Source organism: Penicillium lagena (genome assembly GCF_028827675.1).
Source record: "Penicillium lagena strain IBT 129212 chromosome Unknown utg000001l_segment0_segment0, whole genome shotgun sequence".
Lineage (NCBI taxonomy): Eukaryota > Fungi > Ascomycota > Eurotiomycetes > Eurotiales > Aspergillaceae > Penicillium > Penicillium lagena.
In genome coordinates, this window is record NW_026623222.1 from 4,508,799 (window position 1) to 4,524,148 (window position 15,350).

Here is a 15,350-nt window from a genome sequence, read left to right on the forward strand (position 1 = left end):
GGCCCCATCAAATCATTCGCTTGACTAAGTTCGGCCCTTCGGCTTAGCAAGCATGTTCAGCCGACTCAAACTGAGAACGCTGCGGGATTTCGCACTGGCAGGAGTACCCATGCGCCCCGGGGTGGACCGCACTGGGGTCTTGATGGCGCGAGTCTTGGCCGGGCTAGGGGTGGGCGGGTTGGCTTTAACCCGCTTCGCGCTGCGTTCATCCGACTGTTCATCCGTTGGCGGTACGTTTTCAGCATCCTCGGCGTTCGGAGTATCATCGTCGTCGTCATCATCTTCTCGGTGCCGCTTCTTGTTGCCAATGCCGTGAGCAATGCCATGGGTCACCACCGGAAGCTCGGGGTAGGAGGGCTGTGCACACGTGTCAGACTTGCGCACCTGGCGAATGGTTGGAGATTCAGCCGGGAAGGACTTGGCCGTAGAGCTTTCCTCCGGGGTCAGCATTGGCAGAGTCGGGTAGAGCACATTTGACGAGGTGGAGCGCGGCAGTTTGGAGGGCACCTTGGAGGGAGAAGGCGAAGCCTGAGTCAATTCATGGCGAGACTTGACACTTGGGGTGAATTCGACGTGCTTCTTGGGCGAGGGAGTAGGTCCAGCTGTAGCTGGGCCCTCAGTTCCTTCCATAAGGGTGTCAGGGTCACAATTAGGAGCAGCGACGTGAGTGCCGGCCGCAATCTTGGATGGATCGCGGGAGAACAGGGGCTGGTGACGACGGAGAATGGATTTGAGGTTACCCAGGCTCGGCAGGTTGCTTTTGAGTCGTGGATTGAACTCGGTCCTCGGGGTTCGGGGAGTTGACACATTTTTGGTAGAGGGAGAGCGCTGGAGGGAGGGAATCAAGGAGGTCTTGGGAGCCTTGACACTGGCAGAGCGCGCAATAGAAGATCGAGTTGGCGTCAAGAGGGAACTGCGAACGGCTGGGCGAATGCGTGGAGGGGCCGGCTTCGGAGGCGCCTCGATCTTTTCAATCATAGAGCGGACGGTCGTGGCATCGTCAGATGTATTGTGTTTGATGCGTTTAGCTGTCACAACAGGCGTAGGTGCGCTCGTAGGTTTGACCGTAGGGCGCGAAGGAGACGAGTTCTGAGGGTCCGGCTCATCCAGCTGGGCCTTGGACTTGGTCCGTTTCAGAGACTGGGTCACAGGTTGGAAGCGACCAGGAGTGGCCCGGAAGGACGAAGGGTGTCCAGCAATAGAGTCCATCCTCTTGAACTCGGCCATGTGCACATCGCTGAACCGACCAGCTTTGCCTTTGGGCATTGCGATCTTCCGATCTCCATGGAGTTGTTTCTCAGCATTCTGATCCTGCTTTGATCTGTCCTGGACCATCTGCGACTTGATCCGTGCAACATCCTCACGGACGCTGTCCATTAGGCGCTTGGCCTCATCGCTGAGCTGGGCCTCTTGGCAGGAGAACTTGAACTCGTACCCCGGAGTTCCAAAATGACTGGAAGCGGGAGAGGCCTTTGACTTGGTTGGAGTGTTGTCGGCAACGCTGTCCTTCACAAAGTTGCCATTGACGTCTTTCTTGATGGGATTGAAGCCCAAAACGAGTCCCGAGTCCGCTTGTTTGGACGTACTCTGTTGCGCCTTGCTCGGATGCATTTCCTCCAGTGACGGGCGAGGGATTTTTGCGCTAGTAGGTGTCTTGGTCTCGATAGGTTGTTTGCGAGCAGATGTCTTCGGGGTGTTCTGGGCGTGTGCGTTTTTGGCTTTGGGCGTTCGAAAATGAGGAGATTGCATTCCCCCGGCTTCCTCGCCTTCCATGACCGAGGGCAGCCGGGCAACAGTGTCCGGATGGGAAACAGAATCATGGGTCTGAGGCAAGGAGTCACCGTTAGTTCACACCAAATTGGTTGTGAAGCCCTTCAAGGGGCGTTGCTGGGACATTCATCATGCTCACCTCGAGATGCTCAGATGCCTCAGCGCTGGTGCTGCGCAGGCGGGCGGAACGGCGCACCGCCATGGTCCAAGAGGTCAATGAGTAGTCGAAGCAGATGCGAAGTTTTCAAGGAGTTTGAAGAGTTTGAAGAAAACGGTGAAGGGTGGACGGGGGGACGAGGGAGTTGTGTTGTTGTTTTGGCGATCGAGGGAAACTGTAAACAACAAACGCGGTTACGTTAGTGTTTTGACTCCACTGTCTCACACCGTTGGTGCCTCAGGCAGAGTTAGCAAGAAAGGCACCTGACTGAAGCAGCCCTTGCTCACTGCAGAAACATTATTTATTACTCCGCTGGATTCTTCTTGGCGTCCATCAGACTCTGTAGAGCAGGGCCCATAGCAAGATAACTGTTGGGTGCAGTACTTGCTAACAATAGTGTATATGAAACTTATCGAGTAGATGAGGAAGGAAGAACGAAGGATCATTCACGAAGGCCACAAGGTTATTTTCACAATTGCTTAGTAGGGGCCAAGATAGTTTAGAGAGCCCCGAGATCCATGCAGCGAGTAAAAGGAGGTGAGGTCAGTTAATGGTGAGCGAATGAGAACAAAGTCTATTCAACGCCATATACCGAGACCTCCGAGAAGCATTTCTATTTCCGAAGTTCTAGAGACCGAAAAGTTAAAACAGGGTGAAACTAACACCAATTTCACCCTATAATCTATAGTCCAAATGGATACGTCTCGCCCGTTCCCAGAGGAGTCGCCGGCTGAAGGACCTCCAACGGCTGGACGGCCTGGGTACGATCAAACCAAATATAGCCATCGAACTGGTTATGAAGATAAGAGAGCGAATAGTGCGAGATGCGCTCAGTGTCCGGACGGTAGATGACGCCGATGAATCGCTCGAGGCGATTTTCTGCATCCAAGGCCGCGCGCAGAGCGGGATCCATGCGGTCTCGACGGAGATCGAGCAGAAAGCTTGGGATCCCCGAGTCATGAGCGACTATCTCCCAGCTGTCATCTCGGGAGGGATTCACGGCCATAACCTCCATGTCATCGCCCCACTCGTGAGCTGCGGCAACGGTGCCCGTGTGGGTGCCACACCCGAGAATGGCGACGTTATCACGACCCAGCCGCTCGCGGCAGAGCTGGCCGATGTTCACTTCGTTGCGTCGGATGCCCATGCTCGTGTAGCGGGCATCACCGACGTGCGAGTTATGCGCCCATACGATGGCCTTGTTCACCGGGGGCGGGCGGTGCTCCAGCAACCGGTACAGAGTGTCAAACATGTGCGTGTCGCGCAATGTCCACGAGCTCGCAGAACTGTAGTACATCGCCTTATAGTACTCCTCTGCGTCTCGTACAAGGTACGCGTTCTGTTCAACGCTGTGGGCTTCCTCGCCATCACGCACATCATGCTGCGCGTATTCCAGCCGTCGATTTAACAGATCGCGCAACATCTCCATCACCTGGCTCTCGCAGGTCTCCATTCCTCGAAGCGAGGCCAGACCATAAGTCGTTGGATCATCCACCCAGGGTTCCAAACACCCGTAGCGTCGTCGTGCTTCTTTGCCTGCCTTCGGGTCTACCCTGTCCAAGTAGTCGATGATGGCCCGAATGGACGCGCCCATGCTATACAGGTCGAGACCGTAGAATCCGGCGCGCCGCTCCGGGGGCAAGGTCTGATTCCGATCACGCATCCACTCAACCAGGTCCTGCATCTCGCGGTTGCGCCACATCCAGGTGGGAAACCGCTTGAATGGCTCATACCCATTGGCCACACCTCCAATCTGTGCCTTGGGACCTGGACGCATCCTCACGTACCGATCGATAGCCTCTGCATCGGGCCAGTCGGCTTCGACTGCAACCATCATGTAACCATGTCGCTCGATCAATCGTTTAGTGATCTCTGCTCGTGCAGAATAAAATTCTGACGTGCCATGGCTACCATCGCCCAGAAGAACTACTTGCCTGTCTGCATAGCTGTCAAAGCGAGATCCGAAGCTTTGGTCTTTGATCGCCGGCAGGGGTTGCACCGCGTTATTGAACAGTTGCTGTAGTTGTGCCATGGACGTTGGTATCCGGCGAAAAGATGCGAGACGCATATATTGAAAGATCCAATATTACTATGGAAAAACGAGAAATGTATGCTGCCATATTGTTATCATCCGCAGAAATGTGTTGTTGGAAGAACCATTTCCAGCGGCAACGGCTGATGAGATCACCGCCGAGTCAGCGCACAGTCATCATGACTTCAGGTGTGTCTTTGGCAGGTACTTCTAACCGCTAAGCATGGAGATTTGCAATTGCAAATGCAGCTCTTTAAGCAGTGTTCATTAAAACACTTTGTTGGGCAGACACTACCCATTACGCACATCTATATCCGAGCTTTCTTCACCAAGTCCGCCGACATGGCTCTTCCAATCAGTAGTCCTTCTCCGCGCTTGGATCGCTTCGGGCAAGCCATGGAATCACTCTACGGCAGCTTCTCTAGCACATCAGATCCAGAGCACTGGTCGCCACCTTTGAGGTCTGGCGGCCATCGCGGACGATATCTGTGGACGGACGCGTACGGGGTGATCAATCTATTGACAATGCATAGGGAGTACACCCGCGCGGGTGGAGATGAAGCTGGCGATGACAGGTATCTCATCCTAGCACGACGGCTGGTTGAGACGGTACATGATGTATTGGGTCGTACACGCGATGGTAAAAGGCGGCTGCCGGGAGCTACAGATAACAATCCCATGGGTGGCGGATTACGCATTGGAAAGACAGACGAGCACGGACCGGACGGCGATGGACAATATCATCATTACCTGACAATCTGGATGTTCGCGCTGAACCGTATGTCAATGGCCTCCGGTGACCCGACATTCAACCGGCAAGCTGTCGCCCTCGCGAAAGCAATCCACCCACGCTTCTTCGTAGACCGAGCGGCAGCACGGCCGCGCATGGTCTGGAAGATGGCAATGGACTTGTCAGCGCCACTAGTGTCATCAGAGGGGAATTTGGACCCAATCGACGGCTATGTCGTGTTCCGACTGCTGCAGGCGGCTGCCATGGAAGCTGGTGACGGCGAAGTCTTGACGGAGGAGATCGCTGATTATAAGCGCGTGATGGATCGCAAAGGAAAGCATTTTGTTTCCAGCGATCCGTTAGACTTGGGGATGACCCTGTGGACGGCGCATTGGTTCTCCGAGAAGGAGACCTGGGCGGCGAATCTTGCAGGGCGATGCTTTGAACAAATCTGTTGCTTTCCCCATTCATCTTTACTTTGCAGATCTTCAACTGATCGGTCCGTCTGCAGACAATCTATTCGAGATCAACCGCTATCTCGAGCGCAACATTAAGTTCCGCTTGGCTTTTCGAGAGTTTGGTACATGTATGGGTATCCAGTGCCAGTCACTTCAGACCACGGAGAAAGATCGCGCAGTCGATCTGAAAGTGTACGCAGACGCCATCATCGCTGCGTGGGATCCATATATGGAGCTTTCCATCTCGGCTGGCCTGACACCAGAGGATCTGCGACCGATCACCCGGGTAATGTATGCGTCGGCCTTGATCCCAGGAGGTGAGTCAAACCAATGCGAACCGCTGGAGTTAACTCCATGTTGACGATTCCTAGCTTTCCGTAACGGATATTTGGGAGAAGAGCCGAAGTCGATCGAGGCCAAATGATCAGTTCAGTTAAGAGAAAATATTCCAACTCTTCTATGCTAGCAAGTTCAGCACAGTGCTTTCATATTCCGAAACGACTGAATCTATGAACAATATACAGCGTGTGGTATCTGCATGGGCCGAAAACACCGCTCTTAAAAATGCAAAAGACTGTATACTCATACTCCTGGGATCCCGACCACATCTCTCCACGATGCAAGCTTCCTCGGAAGTATGTAAATGACATAAACTGCGCTTAAAGCAATGAACAAGCCGGACCACTAGAAAATGCAACGGTCAGCCATGTTATCTTGAGGGGTGATTGCAACCAGAAAATGTTGTTGCCATGACATACCTTCTCCAACCACGTATGGAACCAAATAGAGGTCATAAAGAGCATCCACCAACCCAAAAGCACGATGCCACAAACAAAACGAGAAACCCACGTTCTCACTAGGTCTGACGAGCTACTCAAGTCTCCTGCCGATGGAATTTCAGGATCACTGGGTTTTCGCTCGCGAGCGCTGTCAGCTGCCGGTCGTGTGGTGCGCAGAAACGAAGGAAAAGCGCCAATTCCGACCGCTTCGAAAGTCAAGATTGCCGTAGTCAGTACCAGCATCAGCACATGACCACTGATATCGTGTCCCCCTTGCCATGCTCCACCAGCAGTCTTGCATGCGGCAGCCGTGAGCAAAGTCTCCAGTTCGGCCGAGGCGCTAACCTGTGTACTCGCCCTTTCCACCTGTTCCAGAGCTTGTTCACACTTCCCGCCCGTGATCACGAATCCACGATCGATGATGGCCGGACCAAAAAACCACTGTGTGGTCAGGTACCATACTGTCGTGGCGAGGGTCCAACGGAGAAAAGTTTGAAGTGACCGGCGGAGCCGTGTTTGTTGTTGGAGGGACGACTGACGAGATGGGCCAGAGCTGTATACGGACTGGAAAAGTAGCAGAGATGCAAAGGCTACGGTTGTCCATAGCCAGCCGATCTTGACGAAATAGAGATTGAAGACATTGTTCTTTCGGGCAAAGTAGTTGACGGGGCTTTGGGACAGGTGCAGGTCGGCTGCGAGGGAGGGGGCAAGAGGCGCCGAGGGTTGTGCGTTTTGGGATCTTGAGGAGCGTGCTGTTGGTGAAATCACAGAGAACAGCGACCCAAGCAGTAAGGTCGCTGGGTAGACAAGAAGGATTGCCGGGGAGAGGGTGGCAGGTTGAGAAGACGTGGCCGTGGACGTGGTGGCCATGATGGCGAAGTGGGAAGAGGGAGTCAGCCGACCGAGACAGCCTCTGAGGGCTAGAATGCCAATTAAATCGACTGGGCTTTGACCGCGAAAGCAGTACGAAAAAACATCGAAGGTATTCAGAATAACAAGTCGGGGAGAGTTCCAAAGTCTTGGAAGAAGACTGAAAGGGATGACATCAGCTGGTCTGTGCAGCCGAGGCATATGATTCTCGATCTATAGAACAGAAACACAACACAACACAGCTTCAAGCTCGGAGGAATTTCCATACATCCTTCATCCTCGAGGGCAAATCTGATTTCCCCAAATACTGCCACCCCAGACACCCTCCCAGCACCATTAACACCATGGTAGTGCGTGACTTGAGAACCTGAGCCATCCACCCCGGCCGTCGCCATTGCTTTTGTCCAGCGGTTCGGTACACAAAGTCTGTCCATGGCACAAAAATAGCGCGCAACCAGAATTTAAATTGCCAGTCGGGCCACATAACGGTATTGCGGCCACTCTTCGGATCGATAAACCAAGAGGTACAGCCGCTGGCCCAGACAAGCTTTTTCGCTTTTCGGTCGACCATTTCGACATCTCTGCGCTCAGCAGGAGCAGTAACAGCCACCGATTCGGGATAATCGGAGCCCAGAGGTCGATTTATTCCCTCCAGAATGGGTTGGATGATCCGCAGAATGAATCCAATCTGGCATTCAGTGGTGTACATCACGGAAAGATGACCAGAAAGTGTGTTGGGTCCCATCAAGACAAAGAAGTTGGGGAACCCAGAGAAACAAGTGCCAAAATAGGCCTCTGGAGAGCCATTCCCGAATTCCATCCACTACTAGGGTTAGCTAGGGTCATTAGCAACACTGCCAGTGGATTACTTACATGATTCGCAATGTCCTGTCCGTTTTGTCCTCGGATCTCCATTGGAAACAAAGGCAGCTGGGTCTCGAAGCCATTGGCAAGTACAATGGCATCTGCATGCACTGCTCGACCAGATTTGGTTGTCACTCCGTCCTCGGTAATATGTTCAATCGGATCCTCGTAAACGAGCTCAACATTGTCACGATGCAGACAGGCAAGGTAATCAGTATCCATAACCCTCCGCTTGCATCCAATGACTGTTTTGGGAACCAAAAAGTCTCGATATTTTTCAGGTGCATTCTGGGCAATGTAACCCGCAGTCACAGTAGTCCAGTCAGTGCGCAACTTCTCGCCAGTTTCCAGATCAAACCCAGCAAAGTCCTTCTCCTGCAGGGCATAGAGATAGGCTCGATATGCTCGCTGAACTCCAGGAACCCAACGGAGCAGACATTGAAACCCACGAGAGTATTCAGGATTGGGCCTCTCGCTCAGCCAGTGTGCTTGACGACTGAATTGAGTTATTTTCTTCACGCTTTTGCTCATAACAGGCACAAATTGAGTTGCACTACAACCATTTCCTAGACTTTGTCAGCAGAGGACAGTTTGATTCTGATTATGAAGTATCAATACCAATGCAGATAACTTCCTTGTTCTTGTAGTCGAAGCTATGGTCCCATTTCGCGGAATGGAACAAATGGCCCTTGAAACTCTCGGCGCCAGGTATATCACATTGTTTGGGAATTGAGAGAGCACCGACTGCTGAAATCAAGATCTTGCAGCGTTTCTGTATTAGAAATTTCCTCTGATCCTCGATGATTACTTTCCAAGTTGCAGTTTGTGGCTCATATTCGGCCGACTTGACTGTAGAGTGAAATTGCACATGCGGACGGATCTCGTATTGATTTGCAACCGAGATAAAGTATTGATGAATTTCTGGCTGCAGTGAATACTTTCGCGACCAATTTGGATTTGGTGCGAAAGAATACGAGTAAAAGTGCGATGGCACCTGGGCAGTTATGTATCAGCGACTGATCGAAATACTCCAGAGTGAAAAGGCAGAATATACATCACATCCACACCCCGGGTACGAATTTACAAACCAAGTGCCTCCAATATCCGAGGTTTTCTCAATGATCTCGAAATTTCTTGTACCGAATTTGCGCACTAGCTGGATGGCCATGCCAACACCGGACATGCCAGCACCAATTATGATGATATCCGTGTCGACAGACATTATGGTGTTCGACAAAATCAACAAGACAATGAACGAGAAAACGGGGTTCTGTAAAGTATATTGGGTTCCGAGAGGTCTTCTTATATGTCTAGGATTGAGAGTAAACAACTGATGAGGACACAAGGAAAAGAGATACTCTCGGAAAGTATACCCTGTGTGTTACACGGCAATCCAGGATGGCAATTGTCCCGGGATATCCCCACGATCTCCGCCACATAGTGTATTGCTTTCCAGCTTAGTTCCACTTCTACAGCTCCTTCTCAAGTGCAGGTCTCACCGATAATTTGCCCGTTTAGGCTAGCGGCCATATCTGATGATTCTGAGGGGTAATTAGCCGTTTATACTCCACTACCCGAATGGAGGGTTTCACCCGAGTATCGGGCACGTGGGACATGACACATGGTTTCCCTTTGCTGACTCTCTGTGACTATTTATTGAAGTCTATTCCTTTGTCTATATCTGCTGCAAATTTTCAAGACGTGTTTTGTTCTATACCTAACACCATGGCACCCCTCCGCCTTCAGGATAAAGTCGCAATTGTCACCGGCTCCTCATCTGGGCTGGGTAGAGCAATCTGCATCCGCTATGCTCGTGAGGGGGCCAAGGTAGTTTGTGCAGATTTAACTCCGATAGCACGGTTGACCGAAGAAGCTGAGAGCACGCACACCATCATCACCAACACTGGCGGACAAGCCATCTTTGTGCAGACAGACGTTGGCGATGCGGAACAAGTGAAAAATCTCGTTTCAAAAGCGGTCGCCGAATACGGACGTTTGGATATGTGAGCTTGTGGTTCCTCTGCTGCCAAGATATTCCAGTTGACCTCATTGCGCTTCTAGCCTAGTGAACAATGCCGGAATTTCGATTGAAGCTCGCACTCCGGCTGTTTGCCACTTGACCGATGAGTCGACTTGGGATATCACCATGCGGGTCAATACCAAATCCGTGTTTTTGGGCTGCAAGTATGCCCTTACGCAGATGCTTGAACAGGAACCTCATTCCTCGGGAGACCGTGGATGGATTATTAACATGTCATCAATCATGGGCATGATTGGGGGTCAATTTAATTGTAAGCATGGCTAAGTTACTTGTCATTTGATGGTGCTAATTATATTGCTAGCCTCTTACTGTGCCTCTAAAGGAGCCGTGAGCAGCCTGACACGGCAAGTGGCCTTGGACTATGCGCAGCATCGGATTCATGTGAATGCCATTTGCCCGGGTTGTATGTTTATATCTGGAAATAATTCACTGAGATCGTGCTGATGTTGTATACAGATACCCAAACTGCGATTTTCCAGGAGACTACCACACACATGACATCTTTAGATGATTTGAAACGCCGACACCCGTTCAATGGGCCTGGTATGCCAGATGATATTGCGAAGATGGCGGTGGTGCTAGCTAGTGATGATGCCAGCTGGATGACCGGTGTCTGTATGCCTGTGGATGGTGGATATACTGCTCGGTAGTAGTCTCTAGTCAAATAGACTCTTTCAAGCCAGTCATGCCAACGAGTTATGATCGATAGCGACAATGGACTAGGCAATAGTGAACTGAAACATGCACTAAAACAGCCTGTTTGAATGGGAGCTGGCAGAATTATGATTGATGGGGGTGTATATGAATGAGCACAAGAGTAGAAATTCCTGTTTTGGCATTGCTACTTTGGTTTACTTTGCGATAACGTCCCTAAGCGTGGGACCCCATGATCAGCAACAAGTGGGGCGTCGAGTCCAATGTAGTTAACGAGCCGAGTGATGTGGCAATCTTTCCGAGCCGACTTTCCCACTCTTCATTTGGACGACAAGCCGAGTTAACACGCTACCTTCAACCAACACAGTGCACGTTTTCTCCCGTCCTTTATTGAAACGTTGGATCTGTGTCAGGCTTTAGTCTCAGAGATTAGATCCTTGTCACTAAACCGCCACCGCCGAAGATCTACATTCTTCGGGCAGGAATGCGTTCCTACCTCGGCTGGTAGGTCTTCAATAAAATCATGCTTCGGAATGATGACTCACGCCTTGTTCTAGTTTGACTTGTAAAGGTCGAAAGTTGAAATGTGATGAGGCGAAGCCGATTTGTGGCCCTTGTGTAAAAGCTTGTCGAGATTGTACTTACGGAGAGGGATCTATCTTCCGTGGCCCTGAAAGGCGAAGGCGGAGACGTAAGGCTGAATTACGAAAGAATGATTCAGCGCTATTTGAAGAAGATCATCCTTCTCATACCTGGGTGAGAGTCCCGGATGAGCGTGCGTATTAATCTAGTTGTGTTTGACTCTTGCTAAAATGTGACAGTGACTTTTGTTCAAGTCCAAGACCCGTACGCACAAGATAGCTTGACAAGGCTGCAAGAGACTGGGGCCATTGCAAATGAAAATGCAGATGAAAAGAGTCCCCAATTCGAAACCCGAGGAACAAATACAGTCATGCAGAATGGCGATGCTTCTGTCTACAAGGCACTTGGCGAGGATTCCGCTCAAACCGCCACTTCACACTATGCATCTACACCAGATACACCTCACCATGAAGACTACTCGGTTTACAGTGCTAGAGACAAGACAGAGGTAGATCAAAATGTGATTGCCTCACATTTATTGCGACATTTCAAAGAAGGCCCAGGCCAGTGGTAAGTATAAAGGGAATCTTTTTTCGTACGTATCTGGTGGCTAACTTTGCTTTCCTAAGGATGGATCTTTTTGATACCACGGCATACTTCTCATCAAAGGTTCCTGTAATTGCAGCATCGAAGCCATTATTGAAATCTGCAGTATGTGCTCTTGCCGCAAAGCACCTGTGGCATCTATATAATATTGCGAACGAAACCAAAAAGCGCAACAGCCATGCTCTTTCTTTGATACGCAAGAATATCTGGCATTATCAAGCGGCAAAGTATTACGACCAGGCCCTTTGCTTTTTGAAGACAGCGATCGACTTGGGGACGTATATTGACAACCCCGGCGAAAAGGAAGAGATGCTCGCCGCTGTAGCCATACTATGCACCTACGAATTGATGGATGCCCCTGGCACGGCGTGGAGAGCTCATTTAAGTGTTTTGCCTCTCTTCAATGATGTATCGGAGTCCACACCAGCCCAGTCACCAGTTATCATTCCGAGGACAGCAGTCAAAGGCCCGGTATTCTGGAGCCTGGCAAGACAGGATTTGCTATGTGCCTGTGAGCTTCAAAAATCTCTCTCATAGACGTACAAGATTGGCTAACTTAGCTAGTTATAAGCGAAACTCAGACGCGTCTTGACCTGAAGGATGTGCGTTTCTGGCAGAATGCAGGTCTAGCGACAGACGAGCATGGCGTTCTTCTACCATTAACCCCCCTAAGCTCTATGGACATGGGTAATACTGGAGAGAATGAAGAAGTCATAAAAGCCAATGAACTCACGTGGCTTCTTGGTAAAATCGCCAATCACCTCACTGCCGGAGATTCCTTAGTCCCTGAGGACTATGTTCTTCCTCGCGGGCAGCGACCGCAAATTGGGTTGACTCAGGAATATCTCACAGATCGGTGGAACATGCTGATGACCGAGTTGGAGACTTGGCACGATTGTCTTCCATCGGCCTTTACTGTAACTGCGCGAACTCGAGCATCGAGTCTAGACAGCTTCGAGCAGATTTGGTTCGACCTGCCTTTATGCGCTGCGACAATACAAAGCTATCACCAAGCAATGATACTGTTATTAGTTAACAGACCACAAGAATCTACGGCAATTCGGTCAACGGTGTCTGCGCGGCTAAGGTCTTATCGACATGCTTTGAAAGAGGCCGCGCACCACGCCAGAGAAATCTGCGGTATCAGTCTTGCGAGTCCGACAGATTCGGTTCGGATCAACTCTGTTCAAGCTTTGTTTGTTGCTGGCCAGGTGTTCGAGGATCGACACGAACAGGATGCCGTTCTCGAAATTCTGTCCCAAATTGAAGCGGATTTGGGCTGGACCACAAAATATCATGTCGCGAAATTGATAGATGAATGGGCAAGAGAATGAGGATAACTCCTAATACTGGTGGCAACAGCTTTAGATTTGAATATACTCAATTATTGCCTAACAACTGTCTTTTATACCCGCATCGAGGCGACCATTGGGAAAGCTTGGCTTGGATAGTACAAACGCACGTCGGGAGTGCTAGAGGACCTCAAGTTTATTGACACTCTTGGAATATGTCCATGGTATCGAAAAGAGTGAATCAGGGCCATTCGAAGATCGAATTAGAAACCGGAGGGAATTCCGTGGGAAGAATCTTAGAAAGAATTTCCTGGAATATGTTTTCAAGATTTGTTGATGGCCAACTGGTTCTTCAGACTGTGGTCCCAATGGTATGAGGATCAATTACATTATCTAGCTCACTTCTATTGTTTGGATAAGATGCACACTTACTTTTCAATGATTATCACCCGTCTTCGTAACTAAAGTTGAGAGGCGAGGACAATATACATCTTTCTTTCGTCGGGCTCTAATTGGTGATGTTCATCAATCCATAACCTCACGACAAGCTGGCTGATGGGGCCCACTGACGATTACAAGGCAATCAGCGATCCCTTTTGGTTCTCTCCCCGTGCCTGAAACGGAAACGGAGCCGGTTGGAGCGTAGCGAGAAGAGACGCCTTCCCCACAAATTATTTACGATCTCTATTAGTCGGGCATAACATCTTATCACACTTGACATAGCTCTATAGCAGAGTTATCAATGGGGAAAATCTTTCGGAGCTTACCTGTCTCGGGTCATTGCGCCATTTCACCATTCGTTACTAAAAAGTCGAATGATTTTGAGGACCGGCGGTGTAATCTCCATGGACTAGTTAATTAATAACTCACTCAGCCTCGCGCCCTTTTGCCTACATGTCATTCTCTTTCAGGGCGTTAAAGCGGGTGGGGCGCTATTTCGGCATTGAGTCGGCGGAACTTGACTGCTTGGTACTTTGCTAGCCCCCAACCTCCTCTGCGTTTCCCTAAACCAGGCATGAGCCATACCGGGCGGGGATTCTGATTTGTTCTGAGCCTTGTTGGGTTGGTGTTATGAAGGACTTTAAATCCTCTCCACTGTCTGCCTCGTATTCCTAGAGAATCCCGAGACCGAGCGTTACAGAAGTGCACGGATCTGTGAGGCTCATCAATCATGCCACCACGCCTGAGCCACCGCAAGTCCACCAAAGGCTGCCAACGATGCAAGGCCCGCAAAGTCAAGGTAACTATATGCTTCCTTTTGTTGATCGTCATGTCCCCTGCTAACCCAATCGTATAGTGCGATGAACAACAGCCAAAATGCAGCCACTGCAAACGGCATGGGGTTTCATGTGAATATCTGTCACTAGCAACGCGCGCCTATGTACCGAGTCAGATATCCAAAGCCACCTCCCAGAGAAGTTCACAACCTGGCCCTACATCCGGACTGGGGTCCCCAGACATGGGAGCACTGCGGATCATGGATCTGCGCTTGATGCACCACTACACAACTCAAACAGCGCAAACCATGAGCTCTGCCCAGCTGCCCTCGGTTGGCGCCATGTGGAGTATGACGGTCCCGCAGATGGCGTTTGAGTACCTGCCGCTATTGCATACGCTGCTCGCTATTGGAGCCGCACACCGCTCCACCATGGTCCCAGGCGAAGCAAATAAGCTACGTCCTGTACATCATGGCTATATCGACTCTTCTCTACAGCGGCACCGCGCCCTGACAAGCCATGTTACCGGTCCAGAAGTCGAATCTGTCTGTATTAATGCCATTCTTATCTCTCTTTATACAATGTTTCTCCGCACGGAACCCTCAACCGGACCTTATGAGCCGCCGATCCTGTGGCTGTCAGTGGCTCGCGGCGTGCGGGTGATCCTGCAATCGGTCTATTGGACTCTACTTAACTCCAAGTCGTCCCTTTGTCCCCTTTTCTTCGCACAGCCTAGCATCTGGAATAAGGACCCCAATTGTACTTTCCATGATCTCCCCACCAAACCGTTTCAGTTTTTGCTTCATTACCGCCGTGAAGAAGAAGAATGGTGCAATGAAACTAGCGAGGCTTACAGTCGGAGCGTTGGTTATTTGGAAATGATGTTCCTTGCTGTCAGTGGGGAGCAACCGGATTCCGTGATCCGCAGGATCTTGAATGGTTTCCCACCAATGGTACCAAGTCAGTTTATGCATCTTGCCTCTGAGAGGCGGCCACGGGCCCTGGTGATTCTGGCGTATCTTTTTGCCATGGCGAAAACCTCGGAGGATATGTGGTGGCTCAAAGGCACTCCGGGTCGAGAGGTGCACGGTATCGACAGTATTCTGCCCATTGAGTGGAAGTGGGCAATGTCTTGGCCTTTGCGGCTCATTTCGGCATCACCTGAGACACGCTGCTATGAAATTCCTTTGCCGGTGACCTGTTCACCTCCATCTCCCGCATCCACTGTCTGATGATGCTGGCCGTTATTTAAGCGATTGTAAGAAGATCCATATGCACATGAGGGTTTGTCCCTGCTC

The 15,350-nt window shown here is 50.7% G+C and overlaps 9 protein-coding genes across 9 annotated transcripts; 4 read left to right on the plus strand and 5 right to left on the minus strand.

Annotated features, from left to right (window-relative positions):
• Positions 1–24: 24 nt before the first annotated feature.
• On the minus strand, positions 25–1,972 carry N7510_001986 (uncharacterized protein; the record flags this gene model as incomplete). The annotated part of the gene is made up of 2 exons (XM_056973913.1): positions 25–1,824; positions 1,910–1,972. The coding sequence occupies 2 exons, from the start codon at positions 1,970–1,972 to the stop codon at positions 25–27; spliced, it is 1,863 nt and encodes a 620-aa protein (XP_056839030.1).
• A 637-nt stretch (positions 1,973–2,609) lies between these two features.
• On the minus strand, positions 2,610–3,959 carry N7510_001987 (putative erythromycin esterase; the record flags this gene model as incomplete). The annotated part of the gene is made up of 1 exon (XM_056973914.1): positions 2,610–3,959. The coding sequence occupies one exon, from the start codon at positions 3,957–3,959 to the stop codon at positions 2,610–2,612; it is 1,350 nt and encodes a 449-aa protein (XP_056839031.1).
• Positions 3,960–4,301: 342 nt separating this feature from the next.
• N7510_001988 (uncharacterized protein) lies at positions 4,302–5,508 on the plus strand (the record flags this gene model as incomplete). The annotated part of the gene is made up of 2 exons (XM_056973915.1): positions 4,302–5,142; positions 5,174–5,508. The coding sequence occupies 2 exons, from the start codon at positions 4,302–4,304 to the stop codon at positions 5,506–5,508; spliced, it is 1,176 nt and encodes a 391-aa protein (XP_056839032.1).
• Positions 5,509–5,729: 221 nt separating this feature from the next.
• N7510_001989 (putative inositol phospholipid biosynthesis protein Scs3) lies at positions 5,730–6,796 on the minus strand (the record flags this gene model as incomplete). Its single annotated transcript, XM_056973916.1, has 2 exons — positions 5,730–5,831; positions 5,906–6,796. 2 exons carry the CDS (start codon positions 6,794–6,796, stop codon positions 5,730–5,732), a joined length of 993 nt encoding a protein of 330 aa, XP_056839033.1.
• Positions 6,797–7,040: 244 nt separating this feature from the next.
• On the minus strand, positions 7,041–8,191 carry N7510_001990 (uncharacterized protein; the record flags this gene model as incomplete). Its single annotated transcript, XM_056973917.1, has 2 exons — positions 7,041–7,619; positions 7,670–8,191. 2 exons carry the CDS (start codon positions 8,189–8,191, stop codon positions 7,041–7,043), a joined length of 1,101 nt encoding a protein of 366 aa, XP_056839034.1.
• Positions 8,192–8,261: 70 nt separating this feature from the next.
• N7510_001991 (uncharacterized protein) lies at positions 8,262–8,882 on the minus strand (the record flags this gene model as incomplete). Its single annotated transcript, XM_056973918.1, has 2 exons — positions 8,262–8,504; positions 8,745–8,882. The coding sequence occupies 2 exons, from the start codon at positions 8,880–8,882 to the stop codon at positions 8,262–8,264; spliced, it is 381 nt and encodes a 126-aa protein (XP_056839035.1).
• A 503-nt stretch (positions 8,883–9,385) lies between these two features.
• Positions 9,386–10,351, plus strand: N7510_001992 (SDR family NAD(P)-dependent oxidoreductase; the record flags this gene model as incomplete). Its single annotated transcript, XM_056973919.1, has 4 exons — positions 9,386–9,663; positions 9,722–9,951; positions 10,003–10,104; positions 10,158–10,351. 4 exons carry the CDS (start codon positions 9,386–9,388, stop codon positions 10,349–10,351), a joined length of 804 nt encoding a protein of 267 aa, XP_056839036.1.
• A 1,216-nt stretch (positions 10,352–11,567) lies between these two features.
• On the plus strand, positions 11,568–12,877 carry N7510_001993 (uncharacterized protein; the record flags this gene model as incomplete). The annotated part of the gene is made up of 2 exons (XM_056973920.1): positions 11,568–11,911; positions 12,115–12,877. The coding sequence occupies 2 exons, from the start codon at positions 11,568–11,570 to the stop codon at positions 12,875–12,877; spliced, it is 1,107 nt and encodes a 368-aa protein (XP_056839037.1).
• A 1,129-nt stretch (positions 12,878–14,006) lies between these two features.
• On the plus strand, positions 14,007–15,284 carry N7510_001994 (Zn(II)2Cys6 transcription factor domain-containing protein; the record flags this gene model as incomplete). The annotated part of the gene is made up of 2 exons (XM_056973921.1): positions 14,007–14,075; positions 14,133–15,284. 2 exons carry the CDS (start codon positions 14,007–14,009, stop codon positions 15,282–15,284), a joined length of 1,221 nt encoding a protein of 406 aa, XP_056839038.1.
• Between the last annotated feature and the right edge of the window lie 66 nt (positions 15,285–15,350).